Here is a 25782-nt window from a genome sequence, read left to right as displayed (position 1 = left end):
GCATGAAAAGTGAAAGATACACATGCTATGGTTCCCCAACGGCAGCTAAGAATCTCAACAATATTAGTCATTTATTTATATCTTTAAAAATGATGACAGTTGTCCTCGAATCCTAACTCAATTGATAAAAATGTCGAAATTGTTAGATTAAACGTTATGACCGGAGTTTAAATTGGAGTTTAAATCTCAGTCCCTCCACTTTTTGCGTGAGTTTTAATACCTTACTATTTCATCAATCTACCAAAAAAATAATTGTGACATAGTTGACCTAACTTTTATTCATAGTTAATTTTTGTTACCAAGTTGAGTATATAATTATTAAATGGTATACTATAGAGAATGTTTTACACTCGACACTAAAATTAGACCCTCGTTGACAACAACAAAATTACAATATTAGATTGTTAAAATTTAAAAAGATTACATTAATTTTGATGAATTAGATACATTGTAGTAATGATGATGATTCATCCTTGATGTAATTTAGATATTATCTTGATGAATTGAAAAAATAATTTATCTTTTAGATGTTGTGTTTTTTATTTTGTTTTATTTCAAAAGTTTCAACAAGTTTCACATATAGAAGTTTCACAAGGTAGAAGGAGGGAACTCTTTACACGCTTAGAAAAATTGGGCCAACTGTTTAATTTCGACGTAAATATTTTGATCTACCTTGCACGCACAATAAATAGGCGCGACAATCTCTTGTTGAGTTTAAATTTTAAACTTCATCACTACACCCACTAACAGGTAGTTGCTATGCGTGTGCCCTAAATATCGAAGATATGATCACTCCAACGGGAAGATGAAGAAAATGGTTGGGCAAAAATATCTTCAATATTTTTTTTTTAATTAGTTTATAAATACTCCCTTAATTTTATTTATCAATACATTGAAAATGTTTTCTTTTCTTTGTTATCGTCGCACCTTACATTTTCTTGCATCATTCTTGTTTCGTTACCTCCACCGGGTTGGATAAATCCATAAGAGCAGTCTTGTTCGTGGTTGACAACATCATTTTACAACATGAAATTTGGTTCAACATTGTTGTCAGTTTTAACATAAAGAGCCAACTTAACACGAAAAAAAAGAAGATAAAAACACATTTTAAAAAATTTAAATTAAGTTAAAGTACTTTTAATGTAGTTTGGCCTAAATTTTTTTAAGTGAATGACCTCATAGTTCTCCAATGAACATAGATGGAAATCGAGACCCAAGAACTGTAACATCTTGAATTGGGAAAATGACAAAAAAGTGAAGAGATGACACTTTTGTCCCAAGATAGTTTGAAAGGCCAAAAGTATATCTATATTGGTGAATGATTTGGAGATTCCCAAATATTCAGTAAATCTAAACAATGTATGATGATTGATGACATGAATGGTTAATAATACGTGTAGTGTGTAGCTTTTTGTATTAAGTGGGGTGATGATGTGGTGTTTTATTTAGGTAAGAGGATCTTGCACATGAAGCTTTTGGTCACCTTATTACTCCTTTTGGTGATTATATATACACCCTTAATTCTTCTTCTTCTTCCCATTTTCATTTGTGCATTATGGAATTATATGCTTGTGGTTGCCTTTCTATTCAAAGGAAGTCATGAGTTCCAATTCTAACAAGTTGAACCAAAGTAGCATGCTTCTTGCAAAGAAATCAATGAGTGAGACTAATGATCAAGGAGAAGTCTTGAAGATTAATGGTAAGGTTATAGAAAAAGTTTGTCTTTGTCAAAAAAAATAAAAAATAAGATGTTTGTGTTTAGGGTAAAATGAACATATCATCTGCACACAATTGTAGAAACTAAATTTCATTTAAAGTGTTGATTCCTAACATATATTTTTTCTTACGAATCTATCTCTGATCAAAATCCCGACCAAATGATTAAAGAACTCAAACATTTACCACTTGTATATATATATGTGTGTGTGTGTGTTTTTTTTTTTTTTTTTTTTTTCAGGCAAATCAAATGAATATTGAAAATCAACTAAGGTGTAGAGTGAAAAAATTTATGGTGGCATCTTTATTCAACAGAAAAGATATTTGAACAAAAAATTTAGACAAAAATACAACAACTATATTTTTTTTGCCAATTTTTAATATTTTCACATGTTTTGGGCTGTGTGCACAGACTCATAAGGTATAAGATGTCTATATGTTGTATGTAAAAAGTTGTTCGGATAGCAACTCTCTTTATTCAATATGTGAGAGAGTTCGGTGTTTTTCCAATGGGTGATGTTAACTTGTGTCCTAAGGGCACATGTTAAGCTACCTAAAAATAGAAATATATATAACACTTAATGATACAAATAATTTAATGTTTAGAGAATTGAATACTAGTACATCACAAGTTCAATAAATATTTTTCACATTTATCTTCTTAACATGTGTCTTAAGGACACATGTTAAAATTCTCATTTTCCAATATATTCCCTCACAACCCACAAGTACTATTAGACTTGGTGTGTGGTCCAATTAATAAACTGATATCACATTAGATATTTATATTAACTAAGTCTCACAAAATCAACTTGTAAACTCAATGATATCACATTAGATATTTATATTAACTAACTCTGATATCACATTAGATATTTATATTATTATTAACTAAGTCTCACAAGTAAGGTGAATGATGTCACTATTTATTTCACTTTTTCTTGACCCTTGTGACATTTGTGTTTTTTCCAATATTCAGGAAACACAATTTCTATGAAAAACTATGCACTTTCATCTGAAGAGCAGAACAAGCTTATTTGTGAGATACAAAGTGCTCTAAATGATCAAAACCACGTTATTGATAATGACAAGTTACGGTTAGTTATAAACACAATCATGAAACACTGTTTTGAATTATTACAGATGAAAACACGTTCTGCAAATGTAGATGTCTTCAATGTTGGTTCTGCTACAACATGTGAACGTAATCTATGGTGGATTGGAGGCTTTCGCCCTTCTCAACTTCTTCAGGTAATGCTTATTTCACTTTTAACCTTTGGCAAGACAAATGAGCCAAAATAAATATCAACCTGAATTTCATGTCGTCACTTACCTTACCGCACACATTCACGTAGTAAGTGGATTCAGCTGGTTCAAAAACTAAGTCGATTTTGATTTCATTTTAAAATTATAAAATGAAAATTACTGAGTTTGAGATCTGGACAATCCAATCTCGATTGGATCAGACGGTCACAGATCCTCCAATGGCATGAATGCATGCAGTCAGTAATTGAATTATGTTTTCTAAAAAAGTACTATGTGATGTGATTTAATTTGGATATACAGATTATTCTGCCTCAAGTTCAACATATGTGCAGCCAGCAACAACTTGGTGTTATTTATGATCTTGGACAATCATGTCAAGTAGCAGAATATGCTCTTGCACAAGGCATGGTAAGACTCCAGCAAAATATTGATAAAGCAACACCAACAGATGACAAAGAGTTTCAACTGACGTATGTACATCAACAACTATGCTTCTTCAAGCAGGTAATAATGTAGTGCAGAACGCATGTCCCGTGCGGAAACACGGGTATCTATACTAGTTTGTATATATGTTAGCTTATTATGTTAATATGGGTCTTTTGTAACAACAGGCTGATAATCTTCGCCAGGAATTCCTGCATCAATTTTCTCGTCTCCTTACAATTTCTCAGCAAGCTGAATTCATAGTTGCTCTCAAGGAACATCTGCATAATCCGCAGTCTCGGAGGAGCTCACTTTGAGAATTCTCAAGACTCAAGACAAAGGAAATGATACTATAATATAATAATATAAATTAAATAAACTTTATTTGCATCCAATTAATTTGGTATCAATGTGTGTCCTATAAATGTATTTGTAATGAGAAATGTTAGTAACATACTCAATTGCATATACTTTTCACTTTTCTATGTAGTCTATTTTATTGGTCGCATTTCATGAGTTCCTTCAAATTTATGTGAAATCAAGTAATTTAGTGAGACTCATTTCTAGACATAACAGAACCAATTTAAATTTGAAAGTGTATTAAGAAAATATGTTAAGAGTGTGTTGATTGCTCCTTTTTTGTAATTCATGCCCATATTAATGTAGTGAGCATGTTATTTTGCTTTGAAAATTTCTCTTTAGGCCCCTCAATATGCTGACAAGCCCCCCCAAATTTCCAAAGCATATTAAGGGGATAGCTATGTCTTTTGCTTTGGTTGGCCTAGCTACTTTTAGCTTCATTCAATTGAGGCCCATTTAGTTGAATTCACTTTCATTTTCTTAAATTATTAATATTACCGGTATCTATGACAGTGTCGGTGCTTTATAGATTATACTGATACACAAGCAAAAAAGCAGCAACAAACATACTGAACTGAACGCTCACAACAGAAAATGCAGCTTGTGTGCAGTACAGATATTATTATAGCTTCATTGTAAACATACATAGAAGTAGATAAACTATGTCCTAGTATAACATTAAATGAATTATTTGTTACTTGTTAGCATTCTTCATAAGGAGAAATGAATAGGAACCTTGGGATGTGTAAGACAAAAAGGTTGATACTGCTAAGAGTATATGATTGCTCCAAATGATTATGTCTCACTCGAACACATATGAGAGACCAGTTTGATAACTTCCCACATGGGCGCGTCATTCTGCAGGAAATAATTTGCAAGTTAAAATTAGCTACTCATTCATCCTAATACTTTGTATTTTAATTCAATTATATCATCCATCTAATCCACTTACCACTAAAACAACATCAAATGCTTCTCGGTAGCAGCTAAGCGAGTCCTCAACGTTGTGGTTCCTGCCACAATTCAAAATGCAAAACGAGTAAAGCAGGGATCAAGTCACATTCATAAGTTTCCTTATAGACATTAATTGAGTTCAAAGTTACGTATTATCCCAGCAATTAATTAGAGTATAGCAAATATTTAACTTACAAAAATCCGACAGAAATTCGAGTATCATAATTCAAACCATCAGACATTCCCAAGTCTCCGGTGTGATCACCAAGAAGGAGAACATTGGTTCTCTTCTTAAGTAAGTCATTGTCATTAGTTGGAACATCAGTATCACCAAATTGTTCGTGAATAGGTGCAGCCATATCAAGAGCATGCTCATTTTTATTTAAGCTGTGAATCAATTTTCCTGTAATTAAAATTTAGAAGTAAAAAGTAAGAACTGGTTCTTGTCAAGTAAAGATGTTTAAAGTCCCACATATACCCCTATAAAGAATGCATTTTATCTCAAACACCCAAAATCCAATTATCAACAAAACACAGGTATATGAAATTTTCTTTTCAACTCAGCCATAAGCTACAAAGTTCCAATTCAGGATATAAGGAAACCCAGCTATATGTGAAAGTCGACAACAAATTACAGAACTACTGAATGTTGGCAACATGGAATCACCTTTAAAAGATACAAGTTGGCCATCATCATTAAATACCATCCTGTTGGATACTATCTTCACATTTTTGAAGGATCTGTGAAGCTTCTGTCTTAGAACCTGTATAATTTGAAAAGGCGGTACATAGAAATGGAGAGGCACAATCAATAACAGACAAGAAAGTAAAGAGAAATGCTTAGTACCCTTAAAACAAAATTAACTTTTCAGACCTCTTCAATGATATCAGCAAGCCCTGCCGAGAATATTAATACAGGAATGTCTCTTTCCTGAAAATAACAAAATGGAAAATGGGGTCCAATGTCAGCAATTGAATCTTCACATACATATCACATTTCATAGATTCGACTGATATAAAATGAAGATATCAAGATGTAAGAACTTATATTTGCCAAATAAATAAAGGATGGAAAATATACCTCCAAAAACTCAAAAAGTTCGGCAACACCTTCCCTAAAAGCTATGTTAGCATTAGCAACTGATTGTTTTATTGCATCATATGATAGTCCTCCCTCAATAAGAAGAGCATGCGTTTTTCCCCACCTAATAATACATCAAATTTTAAGTTTCAGCAGCAAACATTAATGTCAATACGGAATATCACTATACCACTGGGGTCTAGACTCTAGCGCAAGTGCTTGGTATGCAATGTGTGTCAGTGTTGTCAACGCCAGGGTACCGAATTGGATTCCTACTCATAAAAAATACTGGATATCACTATTTATCTTAAAGCCTATATCTGATGTGATGTGAGTCTACCATTGAGAAATGGAGTAACATACCACTCTTCCATGAGTTTTCTTTTCTCTTCAAGTTCAAGAGTAGGAGAAAATTCTAATGGATGGTAATGATCATATAACTCCTGCCTTTTGGCATCATACTCTGGATTGTCCTGCTGCAAAAGGCCATGGCTGCCTATAAATGATTCTATTAGGTATATATATAATACATAGCAAACTTCCTAAGTTTGACATGTTAGCGAGCAAAATACGGGGAATTTAATAATAGTATTCAGGTAACATACTTTGGCCACGAGTTCCATTAACCCAAAACTTCGTTAATGTGGCATCAAAATCAGCAATCACCTACAAAGTACAAACATGAAAATATATTGTACTAGTATCAGGTTCATGAAAATAGGAAATGGACTACACACAGCCGCTCTTTCCATGCAATCACGGTGTTTGTGGCCATCCGATCTTGATTGGACGGCCTAAAAAATAGTCAAAAAACACATTTAATTTTTATTTAATAATTCCAAAAATACTATGTACAAATCATGATCAGATGGTCACTGATGCCTAACTGCGTGACTACAACGACTTTATGACTCCATCTAAACCTGGTCCATGAAAATAGTATTAGGTTTTTATATTCAAAACTTGCTTGTAACTTGTAAGTTTTTTTTTTTTTCCACAACACACCCTGTCACGCCCACGCTGTCGGACTCGGCGCATTGATAATTTGGTAGGTGACCCGAACACGGATAAACTCTAATACCATATTAGGGTTTTATATTGGGTCTAACTCATCCTTATGATCAATGTGTGACTTGGGTTCTTCACGAATAACTAATACAACTTAAATAAAAATCGTTTTTTTAAACATACCCAATTTTGCATTATGCAACTACAATGTCTACATAATAAAATAATGGAGAATGAAATACAAAATGCGACACATGAAAGTGAATTATTATGAATGAAATGGAAATGGGGTTGAAAAAAACCTGAAGCTTTTTGGGACCAGCCAAACGAATTGCAGCAATTTTGTTGTGAAGCAAAATGGGATCGCCCACCGTCGTCAATTCTGAATCCAATTTAACATCTTCCATTTCCAAATATTTCCTCCCACAACAAAATGTAGAAAATGAAACCCTTTCAAAGAGAAACGCAAGAATAAGAAACATGCAAATGCAATAGCAATATTATAAGAGAAGAGAGGTGAAGAAAATGAACCTTGTTTTTGTTGATGTTGAAGAAGTGTAACGGGAAAAGTGACGTGGGAGAAATTTGGTGGTGATGATGATAGATTGGAGTTGGAGGCGAAAACTCATTTGAGTGTCAGAAAATAGAGAAAAAATAAGTGATTACATAATTAAGTGGTGTTACCACAAAAATGGGAAACAAAATTAATTAACAAAATGTGATTCATATACCTCATCAACTCTATGCATGAATTATTATACAGCTCAAGTAAATGAATGGATAGGATAAATTGAGAAAAAAAAATAAATTAAACTGATAAATTAAGATTTTATTTGTCACTCCATCAACTTAGCTCATAGGGACTCACATATATTATGAAAGAGCCGGGGTTCAAATCCTGGGCACTCCATTTATTCATTTATCTTTCTCGATGTTTGCATGAGATTCTACTTATTCTATGTGATTTTAAGTCTCTCTCTTTAGTTACGGTGCTAATACTCTTATTTGAGAGATGAAATTGAGAATCAGTTTTGTCATTGAGAGCAACTAACTGCCATTATTCCGAGGCGGTTCCACGTAAAGCAGACTAACTAGTAGGGTGAAAGAATCCAGTAACAAACGAGATTTATTCCAACTCAATTAGTCTTATGTGTTTGCAAGCACCCTCATGTCATCCTTTAAAAGCTAGAGGAACTTCCTATTTCAGTATTGGAGATTGGCATGGTTATTTCATTGGACCTAAGGACTTCTCTATAGAATAGACTCTTCCCACAGCTAACTACAGAGCTAAAGGCTGACGACTTATCCCGAGGAGAACTGTGCATAAGTCAAGTCGCTCCAAGAGTTTAGAGAGCAAGCAACCAACGGTCAGAAGATGTTATAGACTAGCGTGACCAGAATCTCTGAGGATAGAAAATCCGGTGTACTAAGGTAGATTTACGTGTGACCTTTTTTTTTTTAACTAAGGATTTATATGTGAACTTTTTTTTTTCACTAAAGATTTACACATGAACTAGAGACTATAACTATCTTAAATTTTATTCAAAAATAAAAAATAACTATCCTCAAATTTATATTGATTTTGTCTCAAAATAAGGGGCAAAGGTTGTCTCTAGTAAGATTCTCATCGGATTTCCTCCGATGTTAATTTATGTCTTTCAATTATTTTTTATTGGTTGAACAACAATGAATGATCAAGATTTAACGGGAGAAGATCCTTCCCAAAATAAGTGTCGTGATTTAACTATTATTCGCATAATTTTGATCATATTTTTTGACTAATATATAAAAATAAATACTAACATATGAGATGTTATTCGATTTATCTTGATAAATATTTTTAAAATATCAATTTTTTAATATTTAATAATAAATAACCAAAACTGTACCAAAAAAAATCCAAAAGTATTACCGGTAAAAGTTATACTTTGATATATATGAACAAGTCGACTGCGACACTTGTTTTGGAACGATTGAAGTATTTATGTATCTATCTATATTTTCTCACAATACATTATTTTAAAGGAAATTTTATTTTTCTTATAAAAAAAAGGAAATTTTATTTTTAATATTTTTATTGAAAAGAAAAAGATGTAATCAAAAGAAGTAAATGAAAGCAAACAACTAAATTTAAGTGGTTAATGAATGGGGTGTGACTGAACTCGTTAAGCTAATTGAACCAAGAATTAAAGCGTTGAATGTCCAGGATTCAAGTCCTGCCAAGGAGAAAAAAAATTAACATAACATTTCATTTTCACACGAAACAATTATTAGTGAGCTTTTATTTATCTCGAGCTCCAAATTGCCATCGACTCTTCCACTTTCAATATATAAGATAAACTTTACTTTTTAGATTCACTGAGAATCTAATGTATTTTATCTTAATTATGGATTAGATACATTAGATTTTCAATGAATTTCCTCTTATATTTAGGACCGGAGAGAGTATAAGATGATTAACACAAAAAAAAAACAATGAGCTGTATATTCAACTAGATGGACAAGTGGGAAGCATTCATTGGTGGCAACTATATTTTTTCTTTTTCTTCTAACGTTTTGAATAGAAAATTGCGGTGGATATAGCCGTTAGAACCCTTTCTCATCACTCTCTCTCTGTAATAATCGCGAAACCCAAAAAACAAAATTATCACACTATTGCTTTCACATCCTTCAACCCTAATTTCACACAAACTCAATTTTATTTTTTATTTTGTTGAAAAAATTCACAGAAAAAACACAATGAAGGGAGTGAAAGGAAAATTGCTGAAAAAGCTCAAAACAATCAAACAGATCAATTATCTAAAACCAGATCGAATTCTTCAGGTCAAATCCTCAGATGGGTATGTAGATTTTCTCCCAAAGATTACATCTTTCAACATATCTAACCCATTTGCTTCTCGAGAAAATGAGTCCAAGAAAATTGTCCAAAGTTGCGAGAATTTGCAGGATGAGGAACCAGAAATCATTGATGTGTCTGAGCTTATGAGAGATCTTGATAAAGATGAAGAAATGGTTATGGATGATGTTGATGATGATGATTGCAGTGAGAATAAAGAGAATGTTAGTCACAAAGGTGTTGTTTTGGTTTCACAGAGAGAAGAAACAGAGTCGAAACAGAGTGAAGTTTTGAGAGACAAAAAGCCACCACTGGTACCAAGAGCTAATAATTCTGATAGAAAAAGGAAAAAATCGATTTCGGAGAATGATAATTTGTGTTTTCGGAGACCGGATTTGAATTCTGGAAGCTTATTTGATCCGGATCTACTCGCTGCGTTCGAGGAAGCTGTGAAAGAACATACTAGAATGATGGAGGAACAGAGGAAAAACAGAGTTGAAGAAGATATTTTACAGATTGAAAAAATTGACTTTTTCGATGAAAATGAAGAAGTTGAAGTAGACCCTTTGTTGATGTTTGAAGAGAAATGTCCACCAGGTGGTGATGGTACTGTGATTTTCTACACAACATCGCTTAGAGGAATCCGAAAAACTTTTGAAGACTGCAACAAAATTCGGTTCCTATTGCAAAGTTTCAAGGTTTTGTATCTTGAGAGGGATATATCAATGCATAAAGAGTTTAAAGATGAATTGTGGAACATTTTGGGTGAGAAAATTGTGCCTCCAAGGCTTTTTGTTAAGGGAAGATATATAGGTGCAGCAGAAGAAGTTATGAGTTTGCATGAACAAGGAAAATTTAAGAAAATTCTTGAAGGTGTTCCAATGGATTATTCTAATGGTCCTTGTGATTCTTGTGGTGGATTAAGGTTTGTGATGTGTTTTAAGTGTAATGGTAGTCATAAGCTTTTGGTAGAGAAGGAAGAGATTATTGAGTGTTTGCTGTGTAATGAGAATGGATTGATGGTGTGTCCCTATTGTGGCTAGAAGATAGAGAATTTTGTTCATACTTATATGTGTTCAATTTGAGGTAATTGTGCTTATAGTTCTCTTTTTTTGGTATTAACCCTCTACTTCATAAGGGAAGGGGGCCTAGTAATCCAGAGTTCGTCCATTGTGCTTATAGTTCTGAATTGTGACTACATTGATATAGTTTTTGTAAGTAATTGAACTTGTGGGAATTTCATTCTTTGAGTTTTTTGGAAAGTGCTATAGGCACTTCATTGGATGGTTGTACTTTGTACTATTTTTTTGATGAAATCTATAGATGTTTTGGTATAGATTATGCGTGCTTTTTCATTGTCTCTATATTCATATTCATACCTTAAAATAAAAGGACTACTGGTTGAAATGAAAGGTATGAATATTCTTTGAATTTTTTGGATAGTGCTATAGGCACTTCATTGGCTGTTTGTACTATTTCTTTGATGAAATTTATAGTTTCAATGTCTCCATATTCATATCTTAAAATAAAAGAACTCTACATGTTTCATTGAATTGAATTTTAATTTCATATCCTTTGTCTTCCAATCTCCTTTCAACATTGAGTGAGTGAGGTAAGAAAATCAATCGATAGGAAGGATTTTGTTTCTATTTATTTAATATGGAGGTAAAATATTTGATTATTGACGTTGTGACATGTGTTAAATCGTGTGTCAACGTCAACAATCAAATTCTTTTACTAATTAAACTAACCAAAGCCTAGTATCTTCTCTTACAACTATTCATGTAGCGATTTCTAGTGTATTGGTGTTCGGTACTTAGAGTTCAGCAGCTGTGAGGTAGGTAAAGTCTGACCAAGAATGATTCTCACGAGGAATCGAACCAAAATTCTCCTGAACGATTTGTCCTAGAGGAAACTCATTAATCATCGAGTTCGATGTCTTGCTTGACACAAATTTTGCTTACTATGCATATTGAAAAATATTGACCATTGCTTACTAAGAAGTGTAACATCCATAGTTTATTTATTATACTTATTGCCTAAAAAAAAATGTAACAAAATTATTACAGCTTCCATGATCCATCCCTGGTTTATTTATTGCTTAGTCATAGATTAGTTTCCTAATATATACGTTCCACTTCAATGGTTTTATTATATGTTTCAGTTTAATCACCACCATAAACAAAATTCATAGTAATTCATTTTGAACATATATATATTGAATACATCAATTTAGTCTCATTTTCTCTCTGTATTCTGTAACGTTATAATCATCAATACATATTAATAATCTCTTCTCATCTTAAATACACGGTTACATCTTTTCATTTACATGTATGTATACATTTTAAACATATCTATCTTTTTCTCAATCTATCTTTGCTTACCTCAACATGTTGCAGCTTCAAAATACTTTTGTTCTCTTACTTTCATCATTGTTTTTAACATTCCTCTATCAATGTTCTGCTACACAATTCATAGTGGGAGATTCTGCAGGTTGGGTTATTCCACCATATCCAACATACTACACTAATTGGACAAACTCTAATTTTTTTAGAGTAGGAGACTCTCTAGGTAAAAGCCTAATCAATTTTCTTAAATTTGGAAGATTTTTGTTTTTAAATTCTTTCTTTAATATATTTAATATTTATTCTAGCTATATATATATATATATATATATATATATATATATATATATATATATATATATATATATATATATATATATATATATATATATATATATATATATATATATATATATATATTAGAGATTTCATTTTCATTTTTCATGTGTTACAAAATCGAAATCGGATTCACTTCCATCGGAGATTTCTCACATTCACGCATTTGGGACATCGGTGGCAGTTTGATCAAGATTGAGTCGTCCAAAAAATGTAGAATTTAACTTTTGTTTTATAATTAAAAGATCCAAGGTTGAAATTGACCACCGATGTCTCAAATGTGTGACCGCGGGAGCTGCATCAAAGAAAATATCATGAGAAAAGTAATGAAGTTATTTCAAATTATAATATTCTCTATTGTTTTTTATGTGTATATTTACCATCCTTTGAAAATTTTATATTTCATATTTAATTAATAAGAGTAGGTTTAGATTAGTTAGATCATAAGTATGTTGCTAGTTAATATGGGCTATTGAACACATGAATTTTTCATTTTATTTTTATAAAACACTATATAATACTGTAATAGAATCAATAATGAAATGAACATATTCGATGACAAAGTTAGGGGTTCATAAAATATTTTTTATTGCTAAATTTGACAATATTTCATACAATTATTCTAATCAATTTTGAGATGTGTTAAAACAGAATTCAACATGGATACAAAATTCTACAACCTAATTCAGGTATCACAATCTGAGTATGATCATTGCACATCACTTGAGCCTATAAAGGTGTTCAATACTAGCCCTATAAATTTTCCATTAAAGGAAAAAGGTATCTACTACTTCATATGTAGTGTCTCAAATTATTGTACTTTAGGCCAAAAAATTACAATTTTGGTCCATGAAATTCCTCCACCAAATCCACCAACACCATCAGCATCACCTCCATTACAACATGCACCAAAGATATCTCCACAAATATCACCAAATGTTTCTGCTCCTCAACCTAGTGGTGCCATGAGTATCCCTCCAGCATCTATAAATGTATCATCTCCAACTCCTCAAGGAAGTAATGTAGGGTGTCCTCCTACACCATCTTCAATTCAAGGGGTGAAGAATAATATTGATGTGGCATTATTGGTTTGTGCTATGTTTGGTACATTCATAGGATTTTGGTTGATGTAGGAAGGGCATGATATTTTCAAGGTGTTTTTTAGATTAGATTTTATTCTAATTAGCGATTTGGTAGTGTTAATTTTGGTTTTGATTAACTTAAATTGTGATTCTCATGTAGTTGTTATGTTTATGTAATGGAATATTTTGATTTTTCAGTATTTAAGCATACTTTTATTAGTTCCTTATGATATTTTTTATCATTCGAAATCAAACTCCGTCCGTACTTTGCGTGATTTCATGAAACAAATTCTATTACAAAACAATTAATGGCTAATTATAAAATATATAACTAAATGATACTACAAAATAGATTTTTAGTCACTGTCTCTAAAATCAAAATCTTTCAAACATAACATTGTTGACATCTATAGAATATCATTGACCAACTTGACACCCTTTTTATAATCAACACATCTCTTCATGTAAGGAAAAATTGTGGCCATATCAACTATGGGCTCTTCCATGCAATCAAGTTTAGGAGTTATATGAAAACAAGGCTCCATAGAGAAATCTTGCGCGCAAGGCGAATCCGGGATTTTGTTGTCTTGTAATTTTCGAAGAACCAATGGCTTTATGCCTCCCAAACCCTGAGCCACATACCCAAAAGTTGATGATGAGCTGGTAACCAAAACATCACACAAACTTAATAGATATATGTCTGTCAATGCTTTCTTGCTGTGCAAGTTATCACCAAATTTTTGCTGATCTTCATGACTTGGCTGATAAACTCCTATAATTTCACCTGTAACAGTTGGTTTGTTCAAATACATAGTCCTAAGATTCTCACCATATTCTGGATATAATGATGTTACCAAAACAGACTTCAAAATCTGATTTTTCAATGGAGGGTCTTTTGAAATATTAGTGGCGAAACCGGGTAGTATCTTATGATTTTGAGTGCATTTCAAAACTTGACCCATGATTGTTTCATATGATGTGCGGTTAGGATTAAATAATCTTATTTGGATTCCAATCTTCTCTTCAGCACTGGCTAAATATGCTTGGTAGAATCTTTTGATTGGTCCCCATACATCGTTTGAAGGGAGAAATAGGTAACGTCCCAAATGATGAAAAACCGTATCTTTGCTTGGGAACATTTTGTTAAGCTCTTGTTTGAACGATAGAACCATAAAAAGAGACGGTACAAAATATTGATCTGATGTTACAATCAAGAGAGGTATTTTATGTAGAAGATGTTGGTTATGATCACAAGAGAAAAAAAATTCATGCTCATGATGATGCATATTGAGACGTACTCCTATCGTCGATGGTAATAGTAACTTCTTTGAAGTGTTTTCCTTGTCCCTTTTTAGCATACTTTCATATAATTCTACTTTTCTATTGTAAGGAAAATCTTTAGGCAATATCCATGATGAATTCCGGAATGGTTCACAAAATAGGCCAACCATGTCATCGTGAAACTCGACTAGTAGGACTCGATCAGTGAGGATTGCATATAGGAATATTGAAGCCATGCTCACCATTCTGTTCCCTAAGCCATTGACAGCTATCCATACTATGTACTTACATGATCCAGTAGCATTAGTAACATTGGATTTCTCTGATTTGAATCTATTGAGCTTTACCATGGTTCTCTTGTAAGCTTTACTATGAGGTCCACATCTTCTGTGAAGATTTTCATAGCTACGAAGTTTTGATATGAGATATGGAGAAGGTTTATGAGGTGATACCTTGCGGTATAAGTAAGCTTGAAATCAGCTTAAGCATGATCCTTTATCAAATCCAGAAGAGAGAAGCCCATCAAGGAGTTTATCAGCATGACTTTCTGTTGATGCTGATGAACTGTTTTTTAAACCTGTAGATATTTGAACATGTTAAATATTGTTAGTACGACTATACGACACATGGTTAATCACGTTAAAAAATTGTAGGTAATTCAGTTGAATATAGATGGTTTATTAAATTCACAGTCAAAATTGTGGTACATGATGATTAACTGCAATTTCAAAATTTTAAACGTGGTCTAAATTAATCATCTGCACAACCGAAATAACTAAAATTTGACATGTGATTAACTTAGTGACGCGATGTAGGGAAAGATCGATAGTAAGTAGCAAAGTAAAAGCTATGATATCAAAGTTTATAAGTTCTAGAAATTGAAATTACCAACATATGCCTCTGTAAAGTTCTTGATTTGCAACCCATTACATGTGATTTCCCTTGATGAAAAATCTGTTGTTGTAACATTTTGATCTCTTCCATTAAGTATAATTGAAAACCACTCAAAATGACCAAAAGTGAGTGTTAATATGAGTAGAGAGATAGATATGGCAAAGATGACCAATGAAGGTTTGGTCCCATTTGAAGTAAACCCTTGACATACCATGATGACTTCAATGACTTGTAATTAGCAACCACTTTATAGTCCCTTCAAGATCAATATGAACAATGCATATAATCAACAATCTCTCAGAAAATGTATATATTACATATAAAAACAAGAATCAAAGAAAGGCAAAGAAATAAGAAAGAAACACGTGATGACTCAAATCAAAAGCAGCAAGATTGTTGATTATCTAAGGCACATAAATAAACATACATGAAGAAATATAGTGTACCTTGTTGGAGTAGAGAAAAAGCAACGTCTTTCTGCAAGAAGAAAACAGAAGAGTTGCAGAAGAGAAGCACACAGCAGAAGAAGGAATGGTGAATAGAAAATGAGGGAATCTTATCTTAATCTTAATACTAGACAATTGTAAATTGTAATATGCACACAAGGTAGATTTTTACACGCACGTGTCAGCTTTCTAATCCTCCACATTGAAGATACAGCCACAAATATCAAACATCATGCAAGCTGGGTTTTGTTTTGGGCAAACTTCAGCTTCAACAAGGCCTTACCTCCATTTGTAGTATCCTCCTTTCTCTTTCACTCGCCGCAGGTTCCACCGCCAGTCTGGCCACCAGCCCTATCTATCTTCCCTAACCTCTTATCTATGCACATGCTTCGCCATCTCGCGGTCATGGGACATGAGCAAAACCTGAGTTATGAATGAACACGGTTTGGTGGCTTATGAATACTATAGATTAATATTAGTGGACCCAAACAATTGAACCCAAATTTAAAAACAGGACCACGACACTATTTGAATCTTAAATGAAACATTATTGTTTTATTTTTCCTCAAAACCTACTATCAGATTTTTTTTAACACATCACACACATGCATGTAAAGGTTTTAAATTGCGGTCCGCATCCGCAATTGCGGCCGCAGTATTGCTGATGCGGTAGCCACCGCAACCGCATCGCACCGCAATTGCGGTGTGATCTTAATTCACGTGTACGGCCGCATCGTAACCGCATCACAACTGCATCGGAAGCCGCATCAGTTGTTTTCGGCGATGTTCCTTCAAATTTTCTCACCAAAAAGTAAAATTTATGAACTTCAAATCCTAATTTGTGTCAAATTAATGAAAAATCTTACTTTTAACAATCTCTCGATCGTGTATTTTAAATACATTCAAATTATTGTTTATAGAATAAACTAAGACTATGCAATGGTGGATAAATAGTGCAGTTACATAGTAGTTTGATTTTATATAGCTTGTGAAATTTCAAAATGATTTCACGCCGCAACAACCGCATTGCGCGTGCAGCAACCGCAATGACGGCATTCGCAACAACTGCAACCGCATCCGCGACCGCAACCGCAATTTAAAACCTATTGTAATTACAAATGGAGGTAACCTGGACTCATTCCTCACATGTTTTTTTTTTTCCTGAGCAGCATCAGAAGAGAAATTCAACCCTTTTTCTTCATCTATCCCTTTCTCTATTGAACCAAAATCAGCAGAGAAATAGTTTGGATTTTCTTCATCTGTCCCTTTCTCAAACACAAAAGTTACACAGTAACACACATACAAGATTCTTCACTCCTCTTTACTCCAATTTTCAAATTTCAAATTCAAATTCCCCCAAAATGTCTACCTCATCGAGTACAAACGCTCCACGTAACAAGGTTGAATCTATGGTTCTAAGAACTTTATAGTCCTCATTAACGGTACAAACCCAACATCATTATCTTTTGAAACCAAATCATTACCGAACATCTCAGTAAAATTTTCATTATCAAACAGATTTTCCTATTTTTTTAACACAACAAGAAATCTGCATAGACTGTTGTAGGGCAGCTTTGATAGAATACAAGGTTCAAAGTCATAAGGAATATGGCTCTTACCCTTTGATGATGATGATGATGATTTCTTCTTTGAATACAGTATCTTGGATTCTTTCTTCATACTAGATATTTTCTTTGACTCTTCTTCTTCTATCCCTTTTTTCTTCATCTTTAACACAAGAAAATATTTTAAAAAGGATGAATGCGATTTTTCTTGATTTTTGCCTTGTTCTTTGATTGTTAAGTTTTGTGTTAAGTCTAAAAACCTAGGAAGCACCGACACTCCTCAGATTAGGCGTGTCTGTGTCGGACACGTGTCGGTGTCCGTGTCAAACACCGACACCGACACTTATGATTACACTAAATTATGTTATTTTTCCAAATTTTTATCGGTGTCGACGTGCCAGTGTCAATGTCCGTGTCGTGTCCGGTGTCCGTGTCTGTGCTTCATAGCTAAAAAGAAAAGAAAGAATGAAATTTTTGAATCAATTTAAACCTTTCCCGCCAAGTTAGAGTTAACAACTAACTTCTCATTATATTATATTAACATAAAAATGTATCTACTACTTCTAATAAAATGATTACTACCAAATTTACTAATTTTAAAATTTTAGTCCTAATAAAAAAATAAAAAGAAGTGTAATTACACACCTAATTATTTCAAAATATTATATTTTGAGTTAAATAAATTTTTTATGCCGATAAATATTCTGTTTTTTTTGTAGTCCTCTGAAATTATTTTAGTAAGTAATTTTTTTTTATATATTCAAAATTATATATTCAATCATGTGGAAAGAAGACATTTGGCGCAGTTTATTATTCATTTGTCATTCATTAAAATTAAAATGTAATAATCTTAAATATATATATAAAAAAGTTAATTATATATTGGATTTGGCATTGACGATGGTCCTCTGAAATTCTGTTTTTGTTTATTTGTAATTTCATTTTTATGATTACTCTGTAGTCCTTATTTATGTCATTTTGCTATGTTTTCTTATCACAAGCTAAATAAACTGTCCGTCCACAAATCCTAGTTTAACTGTACTTTTGGTCCCTCTATTTTAAAATTTTTAAACTTTTAGTCCCCTATTTTAAAACTCAACTTTTTGGTCCCCTATTAACGAAGTCAACAATTTTAATGATGACATGGCGCTGAATTGTCATTAGTGATTAGGCAACATTATTTTCCATGTCATTGATATATTATCAATTTTATTAATTCATTAAACTATTTAAAATCAATCAATTAAAAAAACAATTGATGTTACCAAAATTTTTATAATAACAAAATAGTAAATTATCCAAAAAAAATTAAGAAACAATTAAAATATATACAACAAAGAAAAAGAAAAAAAAAATCATCATCGGACTCATTATCCATCAGCATCACCAACCACAACATCATCCATCATGAAGATGATGTCCACAATTTGGGAATTTTTAGATTTATACTAATTAACATAAATGAGATGAAAATAAAAAAATGACATGGAAAAAGGTTGGCCAACATAGCCTTTGTTAATTAAGGTGCCACCTCGTTAAAATTAGGGGGGCTTAAAAAATTTGTTGACTTTGTTAATAGGGGACCAAAAAGTTAAATTTTAAAATAGGGGGAATAAAAATTTAAAAATGTCAAAATAAGGGGACCAATGGTGCATCTAAGCCTTATTAATATTAGGGTAAATAGTGTTATACCCCCCTGCAAAATAGGCGAGTTTTGCGTTACCCCCTGCAAAATATTTTTTTGAGATTACCCCCTGCAATGTCAAGATTCTTTGCGTTACCCCCCTGGCTCAACAAGTGGGCATATGACATGGAAGAATCTTGACGTGGCATGACACGTGGAAATTAATTTATTTTTTATTTAATTTTAATTGCCAACTCATTAATTAATGTGGATTTTGAATTAAAAAATGAAAAAAAAACTTAAAAGTTGTTATATTTTTATGAACTTACTTAAAAGAAATTTTTTTTTTTGACTAAAAGTTGTTATTATATATAAAAAAATTTTCTTATATATATATATTAACTAATAATAGAGTAACCAAAAAAAAAACGAAGATGAAAAAAAAACTAATAATAATAATAGTAACCAAAAAACTAATAATAATAATAATAATAACTAATAATAATAGAGTAACAAAAAAAAAACTGCAATCACATAGTAACGCAAGAACAATCGCTTTGCCCTAACCCCCAAATTGAAATTGAAAACGAAGAACAATCGCTGCATATGAACGGAACGAAAAAAAAAAGTTTCTTTAAAAAAAAGTTTATTTAAAAAAAAAGATTTCTTTAAAAAAAAAGTTACCGTAAAAAAAAAGTTTCTTTAAAAAAAAAAGTTTTTTTTTCATTTTTTTAATTAAAAACCCACATTAATTAATGAGTTGGCAATAAAAAATAAATTAATTTTCACGTGTCATGCCACGTCAAGATTCTTCCATGTCATATGCCCACTTGTTGAGCCAGGGGGTAACACAAAAAAAAACTTAAAAGTTGTTATATTTTTATGAACAATCGCTGCATATGAACGGAACGAAAAAAAAAAGTTTCTTTAAAAAAAAGTTACCGTAAAAAAAAAAAATTTCATTTTTTTTTAATTAAAAAATAAATAATTACTGAGTTGGCAATTAAAAATAAATAAAAAATAAATTAATTTCCACGTGTCATGCCACGTCAAGATTCGTCCATGTCATATGCCCACTTGTTGAGTCAGGGGGGTAACGCAAGGAATCTTGACATTGCAGGGGGTAATCTCAAAAAAATATTTTGCAGGGGGTAACGCAAAACTCGCCTATTTTGCAGGGGGTATGACACTATTTACCTTTAATATTATCATGCATTCGGTCACAAGTGTTGAGTAAAATGTGAAATGGCATGGGGTCGTGCGGAGTATTTTCATCCTCAACGGGGTATTCATCAGAGATCCCATTTCGTCTTATTTGTTTGTGCTTTGTATGGAAAACTGTTAGAGCTGGTAGACATTGACCGTTGGTTTCTCCTCTTATGTTTGCTGACGACCTTTTGTTATTTGGCGAGGCAACTGAGAGACAAATGCAGTGCCTTATTTGGCGAGGCAACTGAGAGACTAGTATTCTCTTTTCTAAAAATGTTAATAGAGTTACTCGTCAGAAGCTGGTGCGTTTGTCAGGATTTCGCGAAACAAACCAGCTTGGGAAATATCTTGGTGTGCCCTTGACGGGTAAAGCGCCAAAAAGAGAGGATTTTCAGTATATTATTGATCAAGTGAGTGCTAAATTAGCGACTTGGAAGGCACAACTTCTTTCTTTTGCCGGAAGGGTCACGCTAGCTAAAAGAGTCATTGAAGCCATCCCTACCTATCCTATGATGACGAATAGAATTCCTAAAGGATGCAAAGAAATTTTATATGGGGAGACAAGGATGGTATTAAGAAATATCATGCTATTGGATGGGAAACGGTAACTAAGTCTAAACATTGTGGAGGACTTGGTCTAAGAAGGCTTGATGTTATGAATGAAACGTGTGTTATTAAGCTTGGTTGGAAGTTGTTGTCTGGTGCAAATGACTGGTGGTGTGAACTGGAAAATATGATAGTAGAGCTCTCAGGCGAGATTGCTGCTCAGAATTCATCTTCAAGCTTGTGGAAATACATTGTTAAACTTAGTCCACAACTCAATAATGTTTGCTTTTGGGTTATAGGAGATGGGACTGAAGTTGATGCTTGGCAGAGCCCATGGATACATGAAGGTATTCTTGTTATTGATCAGGCTGAGCCATTCCAAATGGATTACAAAACATTAAAGTGTGTGACCTTGTAGATCAAAATGGCATGTGGAAGTGGAACTTACTTCATGGATGGATGCCTCAGAAAACATGGCTAACAGTTGTGCCTCAGAACCTTCGCGCGGATTTTTTTGGTGGTGATCTAGTTCATTGGTTTAAATTCAATGTTCATGGCGAGATAGCGAAGATTGCTGATATGGATTGGACAGTTTTTTGGGCTAATGCATGCTACAGCCTTTGGATTTGGCGAAATAAAGAAAAGCACAAAGATAACTTCATGCGACCTCTTCAGCCTGTACAGTATAGGGAGGTGGAGATGGATGTTGACTCCACAGCAGTGGTGAAGGTTATTAAGGATGGTGTAACCAACCACTAGTGTTATGGGAATATCCTTATCAAGAACATTGGAAGATTGTTGGAGCGTGATTGGAATGTTAAAATCAATCACTCTTATCGAGAGGCAAATAAGTGTGCGGACGCTTTGGCAAATATAGGGTGTACCTTAGAAAATAATATTAGTGCTTATGAGGAATGTCCTAATCATATTAGGCAATTACTTTTTGAGGATTGTATGGGGGTGGTAACCTCCAGGGTTATTTCTTTGTAATCCCCTTCTGTTTTGATGCTTTGCCCCTCTTCAATATAAAAAGAAATAAAAGAAAAAGCAAATTTAACCATAGCTTCTGGAAACATCAACCTCCAATTAGTATTACAAACAGCGCGATCCAACCTTTCATAAATTCTCCCGCCACCATGATAAGTTGGTCTTCTCCATGTGAATTTCGAACCAACAGCTCATGTAATGAAACATTTTGATTTTTCAGTATTTAAGAATACTTTATCAGGTTCTTATGATATTTTTTTATCATTAGGAATCAAACTCCGTACTTTGCGCGATTTCAAATAAAATAAGATGGGTGAAGTGCAACATATATATATATATAACTAATGGATGAAAAATATATAACTAAATAATGCTACAAAATAGATATTTAGTCACTGTAAACTAAAATCAAAATCTTTCAAAAATAGTATTGTTAACATCTATAGAATATCATTGACCAACTTGACACCCCTTCTATAATCAACACATTTCTTCACGTAAGGAAAAATTGTGGCCATATTATCTATGGGCTTTTCCATGCAATCAAGTTTAGGAGTTTTATGAAAACAAGGCTCCATAGAGAAATCTTGCACACAAGGCGAATCCGGGATTTTGTTGTCTTGTAATTTTCGAAGAACCAATGGCTTTATGCCTCCCAAACCCTGAGCCACATACCCAAAAGTTGATACTGAGCTAGTTACTAAAACATCACACAAACTTAATAGATAGATGTCTGTCAATGCTTTCTTGTTGTGCAAATTATCACCAAATTTTTGTTGATCTTCATGACTTGGCTGATAAACTCCTATGATTTCACCTGTGACGGTTGGATTGTTCAAATAAATAGTCCTGAGATTCTCACCATATTCTTGATATAATGATGTTACCAAAACAGACTTCAAAATCTGATTTTTCAATGGAGGGTCTTTTGAAATATTTGTTGCAAAACCAGGTAGTATCGTGTGATTTTGGGTGCATTTCAAAACTTGACCCATGATTGTTTCATATGATGTGCGGTTAGGATGAAATACTCTTATTTGGATTCCAATCTTCTCTTCTGCACTGGCTAAATATGCTTGGTAGAATCTTTTGATCGGTCCCCATACATCGTTTGAAGGGAGAAATAGGTAACGTCCCAAATGATGAAAAACCGTGTCTTTGGTTGGGAACATTTTGTTAAGCTCTTGTTTAAACGACGGAACCATAAAAAGAGATGGTACAAAATATTGATCTGATGTTACAATCAAGAGAGGTAATTTATGTAGAAGATGTTGGTTATGATCACAAGAGAAAAAAAATTCATGATCATGATGATACATATTGAGACGTACTCCTATCGTCGATGGTAATAGTAACTTCTTTGAGGTGTTTTCCTTGTCCCTTTTTAGCATGCTTTCATATATTTCAACTTTTCTGTTGTCACTAAAAGGAAAATCTTTAGGCAATATCCATGATGAATTGGGGAATGGTTCACAAAATAGGCCAACCATGTCATCAAGAAACTCTACAAGTAGGACTCGATCGGTGAGGATTGCATATAGGAATATTGAAGCCATGCTCACCATTCTGTTCCCTAAGCCATTGGCAGCAGTCCATACTATGTACTTACATGATCCAGTAGCATTAGTAACATTGGATTTCTTGGATTTGAATCTATTGAGCTTTGCCATGGTTCTCTTGTAAGCTTTACTATGAGGTCCACATCTTCTGTGAAGATCTTCATAGCTACGCAGTTTTGATATGAGATACGGAGAAGGTTTATGAGGCGATACCTTGTGGTATAAGTAAGCTTGAAATCTGCTTAAGCATGATTCTTTATCAAATTCAGAAGAGAGAAGCCCATCTAAGAGTTTGTCAGCATCAGTTTCTGTTGATGGTGATGAACTGTTTTTTGAACCTGTAGATATTTGAACATGTTAAATATTGTTAGTAGAGTATTAATAATATTCAATCACTCATTTTTTCCTACAACTACGACACAATGTTAATCAAGATAGTTTATTCAATTCACAGTCAAAATCGTGGTACACGATGATTGACCACAATTTCATAATTTTAAACGTGGTCTAAATTAATCATCTACACAACCGAAATAACCATAATTTGACATGTGATTAATCAAGTGAAGCGATGTAGGGAAAGTTGGATACTAAGTAGCAAAGTAAAAGCTATGATATCAAAGTTTATAACATATAAGCTCTAGAAATTGATATTACCAACATACGACTCTGTACAATTCTTGGTTTGCAAATCTTCAGTTGTCACATTTAGATCTCTTCCATTTAGTATAATTGAAAACCACTCAAAATGACCAAAAGTGAATGTTAATATGAGTAGAGAGATAGCTATGGCAAAAATGACCAATGAAGGTTTGGTCCCATTTGAAGTAAATCCTTGACATACCATGATGACTTCAATGACTTGTAATTAGCAACCACTTTATAGTCCCTTCAAGATCAATATGAACAATGCACATAATCATCAATCTCTCAGAAAATGTATATAATATTGCATATTAGATAAAATGGGCCAACCCGCCCACTTTTTTTAATCGTCTCACAAAAATTAATAGGTTAACCAAGTTGATTCGATGAGCCAAATCCTTGCCATTTATATTTAGGAGAACCGTTTTTATCTCAACATTTTTCAGAAAATCGATTCGGTTCAGATTCACCTTTTCAGAGGTACTACCACTCTAAGAGACCCATGAGTGAGGTTTGACGTTTTATTCAAGCACTATCCTACATCATATGTGTTCAAATCATTTTAGAATTGAGAGGTTTGACCTAACTCAATCGTACAAAACCGTAATGAAGATTTGCCTTTATAAACTCATGTACTGTCTATCTCACATTTGATACAGACTCTTAACACATTCACTCACACAATTCATACCATCTCACCTTCAATGAAGATTCTTAACCGAGTTCATTCTCAACTTTTTCCATTACCAGACCAAATTTTTGTTTTTATATTATAAACGATATATACAGTTATTGTATATTATGAATTCCTGTATGTGAAAAGCGGCAAGGTAAAAAAAAACTACATTATGCACAAAACAAAAAAATAGCAAGACAAAAAATCAGCATAAATTGAAGGGTGCTTGTTTGGTTGAATTTTGAAGATATGTAAATTACAATTAAAATACACTGTAAATCTTTTGATTTTCAGTTATAAAAACAAAAACAAAATATAATAAAAGATAATAGCAAACATGGAAGAACATGAAATAAAAGCTTGTGAAAAAAGAAAAAAATAAATAAAAGCTTAAACATGAAATCAAAGTTGGGAAGAAGACCACTACGTACGTACCTGCAAGAAGATTGAGTGTGGAAGGCAATGCTTTTAAATAAACTTTTTTTTATCTTTTGACTAAACATTTGTAAACCAATAAGTGAAGTTTTTGTGATTTTATTTTGACTATAACTGATTTTTACAATTTTAATAGAACATTAATTTTTATTCTTTTTTTAATTCTACTTTCTAATTTTTATTTATTTTTTAATTCTATTTTCTAATTAATACTATTTATTTTTTGACAAATAATTAATTAATACTGTTTATATCACTCTTAATTCAATCATTTTTTTTTCTTTTTCTTTCTATATATGTTAATGTATAAATGAAATTATTTCTTTCCATATACATTTATGTTAATGTACAATTGAAATTAAATAGCCGATTGTTGATCGAGCCAAAACTAGTAACAAAAGATTCTTTCACCATATGCATCATTTACTATTTTTGCTTCTAAGGAAGGGTAACTCTCTTTATTATCTCTACAATGATCACAAATGGTTATTCTACTCAACCTAGT

The 25782-nt window shown here is 32.7% G+C and overlaps 5 protein-coding genes and 1 pseudogene across 5 annotated transcripts; 3 read left to right on the top strand and 3 right to left on the bottom strand.

Annotated features, from left to right (window-relative positions):
* Window positions 1-1425: 1425 nt before the first annotated feature.
* Window positions 1426-4050, top strand: LOC123911843 (transcription factor TGA4-like). The gene is made up of 4 exons (XM_045963196.1): window positions 1426-1699; window positions 2696-2967; window positions 3283-3486; window positions 3594-4050. Exons 1-4 carry the CDS (start codon window positions 1600-1602, stop codon window positions 3720-3722), a joined length of 705 nt encoding a protein of 234 aa, XP_045819152.1. The 5' UTR covers window positions 1426-1599; the 3' UTR covers window positions 3723-4050.
* A 319-nt stretch (window positions 4051-4369) lies between these two features.
* LOC123911698 (7-methylguanosine phosphate-specific 5'-nucleotidase) lies at window positions 4370-7537 on the bottom strand. The gene is made up of 10 exons (XM_045963190.1): window positions 7340-7537; window positions 7111-7258; window positions 6406-6466; window positions 6164-6296; window positions 5801-5924; window positions 5594-5650; window positions 5387-5483; window positions 4915-5122; window positions 4718-4778; window positions 4370-4623 (listed from the first exon to the last, which is right to left on the bottom strand). Exons 1-10 carry the CDS (start codon window positions 7435-7437, stop codon window positions 4561-4563), a joined length of 1050 nt encoding a protein of 349 aa, XP_045819146.1. The 5' UTR covers window positions 7438-7537; the 3' UTR covers window positions 4370-4560.
* A 1858-nt stretch (window positions 7538-9395) lies between these two features.
* Window positions 9396-10978, top strand: LOC123911609 (uncharacterized protein At3g28850). The gene has a single exon (XM_045963099.1). The coding sequence runs from the start codon at window positions 9548-9550 to the stop codon at window positions 10685-10687; it is 1140 nt and encodes a 379-aa protein (XP_045819055.1). The 5' UTR covers window positions 9396-9547; the 3' UTR covers window positions 10688-10978.
* A 1059-nt stretch (window positions 10979-12037) lies between these two features.
* Window positions 12038-13461, top strand: LOC123911530 (cucumber peeling cupredoxin-like). Its single transcript, XM_045963002.1, has 2 exons — window positions 12038-12218; window positions 12980-13461. The coding sequence occupies exons 1-2, from the start codon at window positions 12038-12040 to the stop codon at window positions 13459-13461; spliced, it is 663 nt and encodes a 220-aa protein (XP_045818958.1).
* Window positions 13462-13817: 356 nt separating this feature from the next.
* LOC123888233 lies at window positions 13818-15799 on the bottom strand (annotated as a pseudogene).
* Window positions 15800-22402: 6603 nt separating this feature from the next.
* LOC123888224 (probable fucosyltransferase 8) lies at window positions 22403-25417 on the bottom strand. The gene is made up of 2 exons (XM_045937201.1): window positions 24179-25417; window positions 22403-23859 (listed from the first exon to the last, which is right to left on the bottom strand). Exons 1-2 carry the CDS (start codon window positions 24366-24368, stop codon window positions 22403-22405), a joined length of 1647 nt encoding a protein of 548 aa, XP_045793157.1. The 5' UTR covers window positions 24369-25417.
* Between the last annotated feature and the right edge of the window lie 365 nt (window positions 25418-25782).

The sequence above is a fragment of the Trifolium pratense genome, linkage group LG1 (genome assembly GCF_020283565.1).
Source record: "Trifolium pratense cultivar HEN17-A07 linkage group LG1, ARS_RC_1.1, whole genome shotgun sequence".
NCBI classification, from domain to species: domain Eukaryota; kingdom Viridiplantae; phylum Streptophyta; class Magnoliopsida; order Fabales; family Fabaceae; genus Trifolium; species Trifolium pratense.
This window is presented reverse-complemented; position numbering and strand designations above follow the sequence as displayed.

Excerpts from the sequence above, each read along its gene's own strand:
- LOC123911843 (XM_045963196.1), top strand. The coding sequence starts at position 1,600 with ATGAGTTCCAATTCTAACAAGTTGAACCAAAGTAGCATGCTTCTTGCA. Across the intron at positions 1,700-2,695 it reads AGAAGTCTTGAAGATTAATG|GAAACACAATTTCTATGAAA; the intron begins GTAAGGTTATAG and ends TCCAATATTCAG. Across the intron at positions 2,968-3,282 it reads GCCCTTCTCAACTTCTTCAG|ATTATTCTGCCTCAAGTTCA; the intron begins GTAATGCTTATT and ends TTGGATATACAG.
- LOC123911698 (XM_045963190.1), bottom strand. The coding sequence starts at position 7,437 with ATGAGTTTTCGCCTCCAACTCCAATCTATCATCATCACCACCAAATTT. Across the intron at positions 7,259-7,339 it reads TCAACATCAACAAAAACAAG|GGTTTCATTTTCTACATTTT; the intron begins GTTCATTTTCTT and ends TCTCTTTGAAAG. Across the intron at positions 4,779-4,914 it reads CGAATTTCTGTCGGATTTTT|GAACCACAACGTTGAGGACT; the intron begins GTAAGTTAAATA and ends GAATTGTGGCAG.
- LOC123911609 (XM_045963099.1), top strand. The coding sequence starts at position 9,548 with ATGAAGGGAGTGAAAGGAAAATTGCTGAAAAAGCTCAAAACAATCAAA.
- LOC123911530 (XM_045963002.1), top strand. The coding sequence starts at position 12,038 with ATGTTGCAGCTTCAAAATACTTTTGTTCTCTTACTTTCATCATTGTTT. Across the intron at positions 12,219-12,979 it reads TAGAGTAGGAGACTCTCTAG|AATTCAACATGGATACAAAA; the intron begins GTAAAAGCCTAA and ends GTGTTAAAACAG.
- LOC123888224 (XM_045937201.1), bottom strand. The coding sequence starts at position 24,368 with ATGGTATGTCAAGGATTTACTTCAAATGGGACCAAACCTTCATTGGTC. Across the intron at positions 23,860-24,178 it reads TTGTACAGAGTCGTATGTTG|GTTCAAAAAACAGTTCATCA; the intron begins GTAATATCAATT and ends AAATATCTACAG.